The sequence below is a fragment of the Argopecten irradians genome, chromosome 1 (genome assembly GCF_041381155.1).
Source record: "Argopecten irradians isolate NY chromosome 1, Ai_NY, whole genome shotgun sequence".
Lineage (NCBI taxonomy): Eukaryota > Metazoa > Mollusca > Bivalvia > Pectinida > Pectinidae > Argopecten > Argopecten irradians.
In genome coordinates, this window is record NC_091134.1 from 11,027,044 (window position 1) to 11,045,118 (window position 18,075).

The 18,075-nt window shown below is 39.5% G+C and overlaps 3 protein-coding genes across 3 annotated transcripts in view; 1 reads left to right on the forward strand and 2 right to left on the reverse strand.

Moving 5' to 3' along the window:
* Window positions 1-4,846: 4,846 nt before the first annotated feature.
* Window positions 4,847-7,389, reverse strand: LOC138330416 (uncharacterized). The gene is made up of 3 exons (XM_069278269.1): window positions 6,885-7,389; window positions 6,009-6,432; window positions 4,847-5,561 (listed from the first exon to the last, which is right to left on the reverse strand). The coding sequence occupies exons 1-3, from the start codon at window positions 7,387-7,389 to the stop codon at window positions 4,847-4,849; spliced, it is 1,644 nt and encodes a 547-aa protein (XP_069134370.1).
* A 3,252-nt stretch (window positions 7,390-10,641) lies between these two features.
* On the reverse strand, window positions 10,642-12,333 carry LOC138331361 (uncharacterized). Its single transcript, XM_069279330.1, has one exon. It carries the CDS (start codon window positions 12,331-12,333, stop codon window positions 10,642-10,644), a length of 1,692 nt encoding a protein of 563 aa, XP_069135431.1.
* Window positions 12,334-16,028: 3,695 nt separating this feature from the next.
* Window positions 16,029-18,075, forward strand: part of LOC138317516 (protein split ends-like) — a 51,401-nt gene continuing 49,354 nt past the window's right edge. The window contains exon 1 of the mRNA XM_069259251.1: window positions 16,029-16,253. Within this exon, the coding sequence (XP_069115352.1) occupies window positions 16,171-16,253 (83 nt within the window). The 5' untranslated portion in view covers window positions 16,029-16,170. The remainder of the gene's footprint in view (window positions 16,254-18,075) is intronic.

Below are 18,075 nucleotides of genomic sequence, written 5' to 3' on the forward strand. Positions count from 1 at the left end.
ATTCATTCCCATTGTCTGACGTTTGATCAAAAGCCGTTGATTTTTTTATCAAGTTATCGTCTGGTATCCAAATCCGGACAGACAGACAGACAGACAGGCTGACGGGAACAAACACTAAAGTCCCCTCCATTTTCCCCGGCAGTTTACTAATAAGATTGATTGATTTTAATATAGGATTTCATATTCCAATCTACATATTCCTAGAAACAAGCATTTGTAATACTAGTAATCTTTTTAACACTCGAAGACATGAAAGTGATATGTCTAAAACTTTGTTTGCCTTAAATTGGGTATATATGGTAAAATGTTATCTCGATGTGACAAAACAGCTTCGGACACGCCTTATATTAAGGCTGTTAAATAGATGATAGCAAATCTGATAAGAGCTTCATTTTTATCTCCCATTCTTTCGTCAGTCAAAAATTGATGCGATAGCAAACTTATGTTTGAGCTTGCTGTAGTACAACTATGGGTAGCAGATGTGGTGTATGAACAAACTAAGACGTGATGAGTATCGGTATGGGCAAAATCCTGTAAATCTGTTTTGTTCAATAAGTTACTTCATCAATCATGTTTTGCGCTATATTTATAGTAAAGATCAATAAAGGGCGTACTCTCCTGTGTGCAATGCGATGCGTGTGTTCCTTGTTTGTACTATGAGGACTGTGGTAATTCATTCTTCTGTTTCTTCTTAGAACTCTTGTCCATTTTCAAGTGTTATCTTGCTGAAACATATTCTCAAAGACAGAGCATTCCATTCAACCACACTATATTAAGAACGAGTCCTGTCATTCCTCTCCCTTTTATCATGACTGTTAAGCATAGGCGGCTCTGCTGGTAGGGTGTTATAAATTGTACCTGATGTCCTATATGCGACTAAATTTGGGATGTTATCTATTGTCTTTTTTCTTCCTAACGTCACCTTTGACATTGCCTCACCTTTGGCCTTCAGTTGAGCGCTTCACCCTTGTGGAGAAGGCTCTTCGTTTTGTCTCAAGGACGGGACACATCAATGCCTATAACATTGATAGTTTCGTCTTCTGCTTAGCGGTTAACATAACGGGAGTGGGACGACTGGTTGCTTGTTGTCAGTATAATGTAATTGGATGGATGTACTTGGTCTGTAGATATATTACAAAGAGATACATTAGAATACTGCAGCCACCAAAACCACACACATCATGCCTCGCAGACGCTATACACCATTTACACGGAGACCACTAATTAATTACCCTGGCTGTTAATAGGACGATGATCTAATCAAACAAACAACCTTTAGGCAGAGTAAACTACTAATTTCACATGCTATGTCTTATCCCGTCTGGGAAAAGGAATCTAGGAACGCTCAACTGAAAGCAAACGTGAGATGATATCAAGGGACACATTGAGAAGAATAAAGTCAATTAGAAAAGAAAGATAAAATCCCAAATTTGGTCGCCTTTTTCATTCAGAGGCTTAAAGGTAGAACTTGTTTCAGGTTGGTGCACTGAAAAAATCGGTTGTGTTTTGCCAGTATTTGAATTGACATACTGGTGCAGATCTATTGCTAGCTTGTTTGTCACCATAAACACGTATTGGTGTCGAGGAGTTGTTTGTTGTGCTGCTTGGACGCTTGGTTCAATATTTAAGCAGTGGTAATGACGTCCAATTAAGTGGCTAGCAGACATGCGCCGAACAACGCCAACTACGTAATGTAAGGCTTTATAGTGTGGTTGCAGAGAAAAATGAAATAGGAATAAAATATGCATTTAAAGAGAAAATGAATGCGGATCACAAAGAGTGCGCGAAATAAACATGGCATTATACTCACCAGTATCTAACGCTGCTAAAACCATCGTGATTTGTGTTACAATGTATTGCCTGTCGGAGTATTTGGTTTAATGTTTCGGAGTCATGTATTAAATTATACAGTTTTGGTATATTTTGTGCACACAGCGTATGCTCCGCATCAGCAGCAGAATAAATTTGATATATAGTAACAAATAATCGATGTACTTTTAAACTGCACAAGAGAAGTGATAAATAGGAATACAACTATTTTCAATATTCACGTGCTCGTAAGACAAATAAGCCACGAATGGGATTAAATTGTGCCTGTTCACATCAGGACATACTTCTACTATCTGTTGGCCATAGATGTATAAATCTTTATTGATCAACTCCTGCCATCTTGACACGTAAGAGGTTTTTATCCGCATGTACTAATTGCCTCTCCTCTGAGCAGATGGATTCTGGAAAATGCAAAAAATTATCTCAAATCACTTCCATGGGCCACGAATGGGATATCATATATGTTCTCTTAGAGCATTGACTTTTTGCAATTCCTACGCTCTGTGGCATCACATAATAGTGTGTCAAATAAGCAATTGCAATAAGTGTATTGAATTTCATTTTATAACTTTGATGATAAATATTCTGGATGATTTTATTCCAAAAGAGATATATTTAATAAGGAAAATGTGTGTTGTTTTCAGCTTCGGTTCGGACCGTTGATAATGAGTTAAAGTAGCAGGACAGAAAACGAAGAATTAAATTGGTATTTGCTTCTTAATTGTATTTGGTTCCCAGATTATCAATAAACAAAATAGTTGCACATTGCACAAAACAAACTTTAAGTTCACTCGTAGTGGTAATCCGACGTAGACACTAAATCAGCAAATAAAAGTCCACGATTTGAACAACGTTCACACTCACAGTTCACAATTTGTTATTCCAAGAAATCTCGTCAAATATCCGTAGTGGCCGCTTTGAAGGTTGGGGATCCAACGAAACAGGAATTGGCTTTTGTATTAAAATGACCATTGTCCAATAGGTAAACCCGGATGTAATCAAGATTAATAGCATAAAAGATGTTATCACAATTAAACGACTTGACAATATTTCGACAGAAATATATCTACTTAAGCTTATTAATGACACCATTGCCTCCTGTACATGGGAATCCTATATATAATTGGTGGTCACTCAACAAATAAGACCATAATCTCTTAGGGCAGATTTTAAACTTATCAACACATCTATAGATAACTTTTACAGTTACAGAACATTTCAAATTTCTCTGTGACATATCTCCCGACTGTGCCTCAGTATGCTTGCCTTTGTATCGATCACACTTCCAGTCGGTGGTGTGTAAGGTGGGGTTGGAGAGGAGGCTTGTCTTCGGTAGCGTCTTAACAGAAACGTTTTAAATATAAAAAATGTGCAAAGTACAGATGATGATATCCTTAGAAATAGATATTCCATTATATTTCTTTGTGAATCTAAAACTGATCATTTCTAAAGTTGCTCTTATATAGAAAAGTTCATTTTACCTTAATAAAGTAATTTATTTAACAGAAACGTCGATCCTGTCGCTATACGGTCAGTTTAAAGTATGGTAACACGAGTAGAACAATACCTACCCCACAGGTTGGGTGGAACAAGTCCACACGATCTCCTCTCTGCAAAATGATATAGTTTAACTTTTTTATGATTGGATACTCTCTCTTCTCATCTGAGTGAAGTATTCGTTTCCCGCAGTATACTGGAAGTAGGACGGTTAGTTGGTTCGTACACAATAAAATGTGCCGTGTTAGATAAACTGCTCCGCGTTTCCCGCGGTATGCTTCAGTGAGATTGCACTATCACATATTGACAATAATTGTCTTATCACAAGAGCCTAGAATGCGAATGTATCAAAGGTCCCCAAAACACACTTGTATTTTAAAACAGAACAAGGAAGCTGATGTTTTGATTGTTGGTGTGTTGCTGTTTTAATTACATCGAGTAATCGACAAAATGTATGGGCAAACACATGTGCTTCGTTTATTTGGTTGGTTAGTTCCATACATTATGCTTAATTCATATTAGCTATTAATATCATTCAAGCCAACCAAGGACGTCCCTCCGTGTATGCTTTGTTGTGTGTTTGGGAACCTTTGGTATATTTATGCTTTATCTCCTTGTTTAACTCTTTTCCATTTTATAATTGTTGTGATTTGAGCCCTTAATCACAAAGAGCTAGCACTTGTTCAAGTGCAAGCTGTTTGAATCTATTTATTGAACTAACCACATGTTACACAACTTCCGGTTCTTGACACGCACACACGTATAATACTTAACCTGAGCTAAGCCATCCTCGATACTCCAGGGGTTACCATAACTGACACCCCTGGACTATCTCATAGTAAAACTGAAGGCAGTTCAGAAGAAAATATCTGACCAATCACAAGCCTGCAAAGAATTCCTTTGAAGACTACAGAGAGAGCGAGGCCCAGCTTCAAAGCCACATAGTCGACCACAGTGTACCATTATACGCCTCTTTTGATTGATATCAAAGGACTGAATTACCTGTTCTATTCTGTTGCCTCCAGTTTTACTATGAGATAGTCCAGGGGTGTAGAGATCGTATGTGATCGTCACCCCTGGAATATAGAGGATGGAGCTAAGCGAACCGAACAAATTTCGCAACATCTCCCTCTTTTTAAAGGAAACAAAGTTATCAATTAACTCTTTAAAACACTAAATTTTTACATGTAATAAACATTTAACCATGTCCATATTAATCATTTAGCCATGTCTTTATCGATCAATTGACATATATAAACAGCTATGCCTTAGCTTGAACTAAAAAAATCATCGAAACGCCTAGGTTTCAAAAGCGCCTAGTAATAGACTTGGTTATTGGATTGTCACTGCGCGCGAGATCACGATCACGATCAGAGTCTAGCACTGATGAACACTCATTGTCGCAGTCTGGAATGTCCCCCTCCTTGAAAACATCCACCGTGTTCCCAGGTGGGACATTAGGTTGGAATCACTTCGGACTTTGGCTTGTCCAAGAGCACAGGGTTTCCAGCTCCCTGCATTACTTCGGAACATCGAAGAGCTTAGATCCGCGTCGAGTCAACCATAAGTGTCGTCGGTTCCTCCAGGAAACACCTTGTGATGCTCTGACCTTATAAGTTCGTCGTCTACGATTGGTCATCTCGACGATCCCTTGTGAACTCCACAGTTTCTGGTTGTCAAGTTTTAGCTTAACTGTGTCTACAGGCTCGAGTTCAGGTAATGTACGCACCGCATTGTGACGATCATATTGAGCCTTGTGCCGCTCCTTGTAGCTTTTGTCCTGCTGATCAATACGTTTCTTACTTGGCCATTTTGGGTTCAATGTTTTGGGAAAAACTGGTACTGGGGTCCTTATCTGTCGTCCCATAATCAGTTGACTTGGACTTGCCCCCATCGAGGCGATAGGTGTCGCCCTGTATGCCATGGCCGCCAAGAAGATGCCGTCTTGTTCCAGAATCCGTTTGGCAATCTTCACTCCGCTCTCCGCTTCCCCGTTTGCCTGCGGGTAGTGAGGACTAGTTAAAGTCTTAACAAAGTTGTACTTCTCAGCAAATGTGCTGAATTCGTTTGCAGTAAACTGTCGACTATTATCAGACACTGGCTCCTCGGGAACTCCGAATCGCGCAAATGTGTTCTTTAATTTGCCGATGGCTTGGCCACTGGTTATATTGGATAGGTGGGCAATCTCCAGGAACCGTGAATGGTAGTTCATGACCACTAGGTAACTTTTATTTCTGAAATCACAAAGATCTGCGGAGATCTTCTGACAAGGTATCTCTGGTAGAACGGTAACGTTCAACGGTTCTGTCCTTTGGGTTAGGGCTATTCTCCTGACAGAATATTTTTCCACTATTTTCTTGAGATCCTTACCGATGTTGGGCCACTACACGCATGTTGCTGCGCGTTCGCGACACTTAGTAATACCGGGGTGGCCTTCATGAGGTGTTTCCAGAATTTCTTCCTATAAACAGGCAGGTATAACGATCCTGTGTCTGTAAAGCAGCAAGTTTCGCACCGCAAAATAGCCTTCCATATTCTGGAAAGAGTTTTCACGATCCGGCCAGCCAGATTTAGTAAGTCTCTGAGCTTTCGCGAGCTGTGAATCCTCTGCTGTAGCTTGTCATATCCGAGTCAGTTTGTGGTCTGAAATAGGCCATGTTGATTCAACCGAGTCTACAAACATTTCTACCTCTTCATCTGAAGGAACCTCAGATATCTCGAGAGGACTCCTCGACAAAGTATCCGGAACAACCAGGAGCTTCCCTTGCACATGTTCTGCAATCGGAGTAAATCTCCTCAGACGCATAAGGAGTCGTTGACATCTCAGAAGTATCTTGTCTAGGTCCTGATTGTTGATAAGTGGTGCTAAAGGTTTGTGATCAGTGAATAATTTGAAAGACTCTAGTCCCATCAAATAACGTTCAAATTTCTCGCAGGCCCGCACAGACGCTAAACACTCCTTTTCAATTTGCGCATACCGTGACTCCGCGGTAGTTATGGTGCGAGAGCAGAATGCTACTGGCTTGAGCTCATCTCCATCCTTTTGGAATAGTGCACCACCCAGGCCATAACTGCTGGCGTCAGCACTGACAAACGTTGGTTTGTCTGGACCATAAAATATCAACGTCGGAGTACTGGTCAGTTAACTCTTTATCTTCTTAAATGGACCTTGCTGATTAGGAGTCCCTTGCCATACAACATTAGACTTCTAGATGTCTGTCATGAGTCGTAGTATTGTTGAGAGATCTGGAATAAACCGTCCTACATGACTCTCCGCAGCTCAGCAAGGTCTTTTGATGGCTCGAGTCCCCTAATAACTTCGACGCGATTGGGGTTAACGCTGACCTCGTCTCCGCTGACCACGTGACCGAAGTATTCCAGTTTAGACCTCCCAAACTCACATTTTTCCTTATTAAGCTTAAGGCCTGATTCTCTGATCCTGTCTCAAACTTTGGCTAGACGTTCATCGTGTTCCTATTGTGAGTTTCCATAAATTATCGTATCGCCAATAATTACCTCGACTCCCTTCAGACCAGTCAACATTTAAGACATTTTGCGCTGGAAGATTTCAGGTGCCGATGTAATGCCGAAGGGGACACGACGAAAGGCGAACCGTCCAAAAGGAGTTATAAAGGTAGTGAGCCGACTACTCCCCGTATTCAAGGGGACTTGGTAAAATCCACTGCTGGCATCTAACTTGGAGAATACTTTAGCTGCAGCTAGCCTGGGAGCTATATCTTCTAGAGTTGGTAGCATGAAATGTTCTCTCTTCACAGCTTCATTAAGTTTTTTGAGATCATTCCAGACTTTTTTCACCACTGGGACCATGGAGGTACACCAGTCTGTTGGTTCTGTCATCCGTTCTATGATACCATCTTTTTTCATGCGACGAGGTTCGGTTTTCACCTTTTCCAGTAATGGGAATGGTATTCGGCTTGAGGAACTGACGCAATAGGGAACAGCATGGTCCTTAAGTTTAATACTTACTGGTTCACATGCCAGCAGTCCTGTTGTTCCAAACAAGTCGTCCGTTACTGTCTCTACTCTCACCACTAGCCCCATTTGGTGCGCGACATTCCGTCCGAGCAAATTGCTAGAACTTGATCCCTTCAACACGCAGATTGGAAACTTGAATTTTCTCCCCTTCAATTTAACTACACAGTCAAAGTCCCTTCTGAGGGAAGTACCTTTCCTCCTGGACCCTGGAGTATTGAGCCAGTGGGGGACAACTTTGGTCTAGGGTAAAGTTTGTTATATGTCGCTTGAGATATTACGCTGGTGTCTGCTCCAGTGTCTATCTTAAATGTTGTGGAGGTGTTTCCTTCCTTGAGGGTAACTTCCCATGCCTTTTCATAACTGTAGCATGATGCTATGGCGCCCAGGAAGAACTCTTCCTTCTCTGTCACTTCCTTTACAGTTCGAAAACAACACGCGAAGTGACCCATTTTATCGCAAGCTCTACATCGCCTTCTGGACATAGCTGGACATTTATTCTGTCCGTGCGAGCGAGCACAGGGCTGGAGGTACCCCTATCGTTGTGAGAATGTTTATTATATTGGTGACCTTGAGCCTGTTGATGGGTACTTAGGTTGTTTTTCTTTTTAGATGGTCTCCCCTTTTTCACCTCTTCAACATGCTTATGACCCCTTGATCTCGAATCTGTGACTTTACTAACACTGCTTGCCTAGCAGTTTGAATGGCAGTCTCTAAAATCAAATCTGCTTTCATCTGTATATTTTCAGAAATGTTCCGGTCAGAAAGTCCGATTACTACCCTATCCCTCACAAACTCGTCCTGGTCAGATTCTCCTGGTGCCTATGACCGCAGATGAAAACGTGCTCGTTCGTGGATTATGTTTCGTTTGGGAATGAATTATTATAATTGTGAAATTCCTCGATCACTTTGTCATATTTATCCTCGTCACCGGCGACATCGAATACCAATTTCTTAAATACATACTCGGCTTGACTGCCCACAACGTAAATTAATGCACTTATCTGCACTGCATCCTCATCCTTGTATAGTTTGGTTGCGGTCCCTTGCCATCCGCTTGGACGGCTAAAATCGAACTTTTCTGGGGACTGGAACTTTGCCATCTGGACTATTCGATGTTGTTGTTCCTCTTATATCACCAGGAAATCACCACAGTTGTTCAATCTGACACCATGTTGTGATTTGAGCCCTTGATCACACGAACAAGTGCTAACTCTTTGAATCCATTTATTGAACTAAGCACATGTTACACAACTTCCGGTACTTGACACGCGCCCGCGTATGATACTTAACCTGAGCTAAGCGAACCGAACCAATATTGCAACAATAGTGATATCGCATTGAATCGTACAGCCAGAACACACCAAACAACCCAACGATTCCAGTGACAGACAGACATTTCCGACGTTTAGTAGAAAACTGTCACATTTACGGGTTAATCGATTCGATCAGGGACAGAACACATCAACTCGATCCAGGCCAAAGGTGAAAGGGAGTCAGAAAGAACCAAGGGAAGAAATAAGATCCCAGCAAGTAAATTTCTCATTCAGATTATAGTCGCATACCCAGAAATGGGAGGAATGTAAAGTCAAGAACAAACTCAGTGATTCTCTGGTAAACTAGGCTTAACGTCCTATTGTGACTAAGGTCGGTCAAGGCTAGCCTCACATTATATAATGAGCTCTTTGTGTTTGTGTGAGGGTGTGTGTGTGTGGGGGGGGGGGGGGTGTGAATGTCTGTATTTTTGGGATATTTCAAACCCAGTGATACGTTGCCAATCTGTGAATTATTACTCTTGTCCAGTGAAAAACATAATCTTGATCACTTTTGCTAGCGTGTAGTATCAAATACTTCTCCTAGATTTGTCAAGATTTTGTCAATTTATCAAAATGAAGACATAACTCGTGTGGAATTTAAGATGCGATGCGTGTTTTCTCATATTTTTTTTTTATCAAACAGTGTATATCAGGTTATATTTGTATGAGGGTGTGTGTGTGTTGTTAAAATTTGTAAATAGCGCAACAAACGTCATGTCCAATGCTGGACTTAATTGACAGAGTTATGGCCACAAATGGGAAAGACAATATTTATATTAAAATGCACCAGAGTAGTAATAAATAGGAATACAAAATATGTCTGAATTTCCTCAAACCACTAACCATAAATAAGTCATGAAAGGGTTCAAATGCTTGGTGATGGCCTTTAACTCTATCTTGACTACCGACATATATACGGTGTAAATCCTAATTGATCAACTCTGCAACTTTACCAAAGGAAAGAACGAGGGTGGTTTTTTTCCGTGTGTACTCATTGTCTGGGTTACGAAGGCAGCTGGTATCTCGAAAGTGAAAGAAAGAATTTATCTCAAATCACATCCGAGGGCCACAAATGGGATATATGCACCCAATTGGTTTCGTGTTTGCGATGCTAAAAGCATTGTGGTATCATGAAATGGCATTTTAAATTATTTGGCTGAAACAATTGCGAACATGCCTTTTTCATTTCATAAATTTGATAATACAATATTATTTTATTTCCGATGAGATATCTCAGATATCTCCCGACTGTGCCTCATCTTGCTTGCGTTTTTATCGATCACGCTGTCAGTCGGTAGTGTCTGCAAGGAAAGGGGAAGGAGACTTGGCTTTAGGTAGCGTCTTAGCATACACGTTTTAGATTTTAAAAGATATGCCCATGTCAGATGATGACAAATAATTCTAAATGAATTTAAAAATGTTATTATCATTTATATAACTTATTTTTATTCAGTTTTTCATATGCAATACACATTACATAATTATTTCCTTATTATCATTCTCGCTGTTACCATCCTCATCCTTCTCTTAATCATCAACCATACATACAATATACTATCTTCATCCTCAACATTACAAACATCCTCAAATCATTATCACATCTCCAAACCACATTAATTATTTGAATTCATTCACTCAGCACCCTCGTTATATCTTCACATTTGATAACTCAGCACTCATATCATTCTGATATCTTCACATTCAATCATCATTTTCATCTATCTTACCCATATCCGTTCATTTCCACAATTGTTTTTCTTCAGTGTACGGATTAAATGAAGATTTGAGTTATATTAACAGGTAGTTACTTATAACTGATGGTTTAAAAGTTTATATATAAAGAAAAAAAAATAAAACAAATCTGCGATCGATCTCTAACGTTTTCCCAGCTGCCGCTGTTCTTCAGGAGATGTTTATAATATATATATGTGATAAATACATGTTTATTGCACTTTTTAAAATTGACGAATGAGAATTTTACAGCACATCTGGTCCTGGATGGATGTTACAGGCGGGTGATTTTGTTGGGATGGATTGTTTTGGTTGATTGGGTGGAAAATGAATGGAAGAAATTGATAGATGGAACGGATAGGTGTGATGGGTGGGTGGGTGGACTGATTGAAAGGATGGATTTGATAGGTGGGTAGATGAGTGGATGGGTGTATGGAAAGGATGGATGGGTGTGATGAATGGGAGGGAGGGTGGATGGATGGATAAATGTGATTGGTGGGTGGATGGATGGGCGGGTATATGTGATGGGTGAAAAGAATGAATGGATGGATGGATGGGATGGAGGGATGGATGGATGGATGTGATGAATGGGAGGGAGGGCGGATGGATGGATACATGTGATGGTAGGGTGGATGGATGGGTGGGTAAATGTGATTGGTTGGTGGATGGATGGGCGGGTATATGTGATGGGTGGAAAGGATTGGATAGATGGATGGTTGGATGTGATGAGTGGGTGTGTGGAGGGGGATGGATGGAAGGGGTGGACATGATGGATGGTTGGATGTGATGAGTGGGTGTGTGGAGGGATGGATGGATGTGATGAGTGGTGTGATGGATGGAGGATGGATGGATGGGGATGGGGGGGTGGGATGGATGGATGGATGGATGGATGGTGGATGGGTGTGGGTGGGTGGATGGTGTGGATGGATGGTGTGTGGAGGAGATGGATGGATGGATGGATGGATGTGGATGTGTGATGATGAGTGGGTGTGTGGAGGGATGGATGGAAGGGGTGGACGTGATGGATGGTTGGATGTGATGAGTGGTGTGTGTGGAGGGATGGATGGATGTGAGTGGTGGTGAGGTGGTGGTGGTGTGGAGGATGGTGGATGTGATGAGTGGGTGTGTGGAGGATGTTGGATGTGATGAGTGGGTGTGTGGAGGGATGGATGGAAGGGGTGGACATGATGGATGGATGGGATGGATGTGATGAGTGGTGTGTGGAGGGATGGATGGAAGGGGTGGATGAGATGGATGGATGGATGGTGATGTGATGGATGGATGGTGTGAGTGGTGTGTGGAGGGATGGATGGAAGGGTGGAATGGATGGATGTGATGGATTGTGGGTGTGTGGAGGGATGGATGGAAGGGTGGACATGATGGATGGGATGGGTGGATGTGATGAGTGGGTGGTGGGTGTGGAGGGATGGATGGAAGAGGTGGACATGATGGATGGATGGATGGTGGATGTGATGAGTGGGTGTGTGGAGGGATGGATGGAAGAGGTGGACATGGTGGATGGATGGATGGATGGATGATGGATGGATGTGATGGTGGGTGGATGGATGAGGGGTGGAGGGATGGGATGGATGAGTGTGGTGGGTGTGTGGTGGGGGATGATGGATGATGGATGGATGGATGTGATGAGTGGGTGTGTGGAGGGATGGATGGAAGGGGGTGGACATGATGGATGGATGGATGGGTGGATGGATGTGATGATGTGGGGTGGTGGTAGATGGATGGATGGATGTGATGAGTGGGTGTGTGGAGGGATGGTTGGATGTGATGAGTGGGTGGTGGAGGTGGATGGATGGATGGGAGGGTGAGGATGGATGGATGGATGGGATGGATGGATGGATGGATGGGTGTGTGGAGATGGATGGATGGATGGATGTGATGAGTGGGTGGGTAGATGGATGAAAGGGATTGATGTGTTAGGTGATTTATTTTGCAGTACTTGCCACATAATACATTTCAATTGAAACGAAACTAAGTACTGAATAACGGAAGTTGATAACTTGTAAAGCGAAAACTCCAAAGAATAAATCTAGGTAATCACATGTTTTCACACAAAATTAATAGTCATAAATAATATCTGTAAACAAAACTATACACAGTTATTTCCTATGATGCGCGGATGATGCACTTTGAAGACGCAATTTTGGGGAAATTGTTTTAGAGGTTTTGTTTATTGATTAGCAAAAAATATACATTGTTGTTAAAAATGAAGTATTTTTTTCTATTTCATAGTCATTTTATAGTCATAGAAACTATTCCCGGTATCATGCCTATGAAGTTTAAACGTAGTAGTCTGTTGTTACTTTTTAACTTTGACTAGAAGTCATAAAATGAATAGAACAGGTTATAAGTATCGGACAAGTTGAGATACTAGTTTTAAACAAAGGAGGCGGGGTATGGGGGGGGTAACATTTTCATCTTTTTGTAATGTTATGGTGTTAATGTTATAGTAAAACAGAAAAAAATGTCTATAGCATTTAATATCCGGGGTATAGTCAACATATAATATACAGTATTTCAGTTATCTCAACTTGTACTGGATGTGCCGTATTTTTCATACACGCCAATCAAGAAGAGTTTTTGATATGTTTCTCACTGCCAAAAATTACCAACATCTTGAGAATATCCTGCATAGGTTTTAGATTTACAAATAAGATCTGCCAAAATCATTGTAATTACATCTACTGCTGCAGTGAAATGAGTACACAGAGTAAGACCAGGAAGCCAAGTTGTGATCTACAATTTATTTTTACATAATTATGACTTTAAAAGTTTTAAAAATCGATCCTGATTTAATCTATGGTGGTAAAAGGTAGATTTGTTCTTCCTGTTAAGCTACAATAATTCATTTTTGTAATTTTATTCCTTCATATTGCCTAAATATGGAACTGATATCAATGACAACAGTTATTAGGCCAAAAAACATGTCTGTTTAGGCCTACCCGACCGACCCTAATTTTTACCCCGACCCTATTTTTCCTGCTTTTCCACGAAAAAAATATTAAAAAGTCGGGATTTTGATCTCAGACTCCGGTTCCAGCCATATTTTAGAGTGACAAACACTAAAAAAATCCGACCGACCCTATTTTGTGTGTGCTAATGCAACCCTAATCAAACATATTTTTGGACTTATGTACATACTAAGTAAGGCACATACTTGTCATCATAACAACTTCAATAATCCACAAGATTATACACTCAAAGTTATTAAGTTATCCTTGCTACCAGATTGTTCCACACTGGGCGTGGTTGTGTTCAACAGTGCACGTAACTTTGATAAGTCCATAGTTTCCGGAATGCCCCTAAAGAAAACCTCTTCATTGGTTTGAGCTGAATTCCCTATCTGGCTAAATAGACTCGCCTGATGTACCGCCGCTCTCCCACATAGTGTAGATCGATAACGCGGCCTCGGTAAAATGTTAAGCGAACCCAAGCGACATGTGGATTCTCGTCTCCTCTTGCCCAAAAATCGATACATCTATAACGAAAACCGCTACCATGGATGGACAAATATTGGGCAACGTTGTACTTTCTTGCTACATATTACAAACGGTCAAAATCCCTACCAAGTGCTATATAACATTCAGATATATCCATGATAACAAGGCCTATAGATACCACTCAACAGACGGAGAAATGGTCTAAGCACAACACCCGTTCTATAAATAAACTAACAGAGCGAGTCTACAGTTTGAAAGCCGTCTGTGTGTTTTGTGGTTGTTTCCAGCGACCTAAAGGAGGTCTACGGTGTAATACTCAATGTCAAACTCCGCCATATTGGAATGTTGTGCTTTGATTTACGGATAGCGACACACCAAATATTCACTAAAATCAGGGACTTCGATAGTAACTACATCGAAACCTTTGTCAAAATAAAGTAATTTCGACGATTATCAGACATTTAATCGTTATTTCGTTGTGGCTGAATTTAGCCAGGGAATTGTGCAGCTAGTTAAGTTACCACCAAATCTAAACTGAAGTAACTCGTAGGTCTACATGTTTGGATACTACTGTCGACACTAATACCGTATAAATGAAAGGGAGTTGGTATACAATATGTTGATATTGAATAATAAATAATGACGTGGTCACGCCTCATGTAAACGAGTGTTGGACATATATCTTAATTAGGGACGACTTAGTGCTAATTGACATACTAGTCACGTGGCTCACCATAATGAATATTGCATTTTGCAATGGTCTGACAAAGCGTAATTAGATGTATTGCTTATCAACACACGTGTACATTTTCTAAGCACATTAGTAACTTATTGTGTATAACATCATATGTGTAGACGTATACTCTCCCATAATCCGAGTGACGTGTCAATTCGTGTTTGATCACGGTATCGAGTCAAGAAATAATACAATGACAATGTCAACAAATGTAGATTCTGATTTTCAAAACGATTCTAATAATTTATGTCTTTATATAGCATATAGTACTAAAGCATTTACAAAGACGATGAATCCATTGATATTAATGCAGATCGTTCAGATATATAAAAGCGTGGTAAAAAATCACGTGGTATTCAACATTATCAGGGCTATAAAAAGTAGAACGCAGCATGTTGCCCCGAAAGGTCACCGTCTGGTAAACGCTGTTCCGCCATTAGACTCGTCTCGCTGTGAATAGTTGTTCTATACACAAAGGCACGGCCATCCATCACCACAAACCTAGCTCAAACCGGACCCAGTCCGTACAATCTGTCACTTACTCTTCTCAACTCTGTGTTGTCAGATTAAATGTATTTTTGAACAAGAACTAAACAAGAAGTCTGGAACATATTTATATAATCAGTCGCACGTATTTGTTCGTTTCTGTATATACATCTAACAATTTAGTATGCGTGTGTACACATATATTGATCATAATTTAGGTTCAGTTTTTAGTTGCAACTCGGTTCCCAATTTGTTGAAGTGTAAAAAAAAACCCACGTTACCTGTGTTTCGACGTTAATTTTGTAATAAATAATTTTAGCACTTAGAAATAATTTATGTATGAGTAACTACGGTAATGCTGCCCAAATGGAATTATTCTTATAATAATTTGTTGGAAACAACAGTTCTAAGATTTATGATAAATATCCCTTAATCAAACATTAGACCGATGTAGCGCCAGATCATACCTGCCAATGTGGCATTATGTATTGTTCAAAATATCACGACATGTTTATGAATACAGAGCTATATAGATCTACGTATACAATTAAGAAAGTCAAGCTAGTGCTAATTTATATATTTTGTTTCTTATTCGAGTCAGTAAAAACAAAACATTTCTATTTTTCATATTTTGTGGTGTGTACCAAAACAGTTTATCGCAAAATGCACGATTAAAATTACCTATTTCCAGTTTCTTATATAAATTATGTAGATTGTATAGGGTAAATACGGTTTGTGCTATATAACAAGCGGGCACCTGTCTTTACCACGCAATATTTACTTCAAATCAATGAAATTAGAACGTTTTCTTGGTTTCGTAATTCAAGTTTAGGTTATGTATTATGTTTATAAAACACAACGTGGTCATAAATTATTAAATTTTGTCACGTTTTATATATTTTAGATCGAAAATAATCTTTTGAGACGACCCCCGATTCTTTGTAATATATTCGCAAGATCAGTCGGTCGAAGGTCACGTGTGGGTGACGTCATTGAAGGGCATGAATTATTTTACTACAGGAATAGCGCTATGAGAAAAGTGAACGATGTAAAGACATGGGATATTGAAACAGTGAAATCATGGTAACTAGCATCAACCCGACGTAATGTAGGAAAATAAGCGATGGTTCGGGAAACTAGGTATCTCTTCGTAGGAAATTTACCGGAAAAAGTCACGGAAGATGAGGTGTCGGAACATTTTAAGCGGTAAGTATGCGTGCATACCATTTTGATGCACGTTGACAATGCTATCCGGAATGGGGTCAGCCATTTTATGTGGGCGCGTTCTGGATTTACCTTAAATCATATTGAAACAGAAAGCTTCAGGCTTTTTACAATGATACGGGTCTATAAGTGATGTTGTGTACTTTGTGTATGTCGAAATGTGACGGTTTATTTATTACAATGTCGTCCGTCTCGATATGTCTCGACTCGGAGTTCGATGGATTTCACACCCATTTCGCATGGGTTTGTTTATGTAGAACAGCATATTGTTGAACCTCATGCCCTGCTAACGTTGGGAAATAAGTCACTAGAAGAATTACATGATTTCATATATGTATTTGCAAGAAATGCATAAATTGATATAGGACTAACTTATGTAGCAATATCAAAAACGTATTGGACACGTAACGGTAATGGACCTATTACAAAAGTACAAGATGTCAAAACCGTTATTTTCAACAAAACTAGAGTTTTTAACAGAAATCAAAACGAAAGCATTAAAATAGGAGGGAATTATGGCTTTATAATATGACCTGTTTTGTTTACAGTAAGATGTGGGTGCTCTGTTTTGCTTTGTAACGTTACCTAACGATTTCCCCGCGGGGACGTTAGGAAATTTAGTGTCCATCTCATCACATATCTTGACAAGAGAGATCGAGGAATTCAGATATAATATTATGTAATATAGTACGTAGATAATCTTACCAGATGTTAGGTATTTCAGGCTAACCACAGTTCCTTAAGCAAACCATAACAACCAGTGCCACTGAAATTGTGAGGAAGGAATTCATCTACATTTTATATTCCACAAACGGGCACCTGCTAATCACTAATTGATCCAATTAAAAATGCTTAAACAAGATATCGATGATGAAAATAATTAGTAATATAATAGTTTTGACTACAAAGTAACATTGATATCCTTGAATGCTTACTTGTCAAGCCAATAGTTTTGTTGAAGAAAGGCAAAAAAAAAGAAAAATATGTAAGATAAAGAACTGATTGATGATACATACTGGGCTACGATAAACGACTATCTATGTAAGATAAAGAACTAATTGCTGTATTTGGAGTTTTGGCAAGAAATGCAGACACATTTGTTTTGTTGATAATAATTAGTTATTAATTAGACTAAAAAGTTTAAATTTGTGGTCACCATCTTGGATCAGCGTGGATATATTTACTTAAATTGTGACATGTTAAGGACTAGTGATTGATACTTTAGCCTTTGATGTATCCATTTGGATTATATATTTTACAGGTCATTGTATACGTAACTGTCCATGGTATACCAATCTGACAATATTCTCATATGAATGTCTTTTGGCACTTTAAAGACTGTTTTGCTTTCACTTTCCAAAAGGCATTGTCAAATAAAAAACATTGACAGGTGAAACTTTGGTTTTATAACAGATTCTAATAACAATGAAATTTTTTTTCTATCATTTGTGACACTTTTTTAACAAAAATAAATTAATAGGTGATTAGAAGACTAATAATCCGAACTTAATGAAATAGCAATTGTTAAAAACATAACTGTCCAAATCTGAGCTTAACTTGCCAAGAAGCTTGTGGATCTAGATTAAGGTAATTATATACAGCTTGCTTGCCAGCTCTGAGGATTAGTTTAGGCCAAGCATACCATGTAACTGTTTTATTGACCTCCTGTTTTGGTTCGTCCTGATCAACAGTTGACAACCTGACAAAGATAATGGTTTGTTACCTGGCATTGTAGGATAAATTTTAGTTTACAAATCAAAGAAAGATGCATGAGAAATGAATTTAGATTATGGCGGATTTAGGT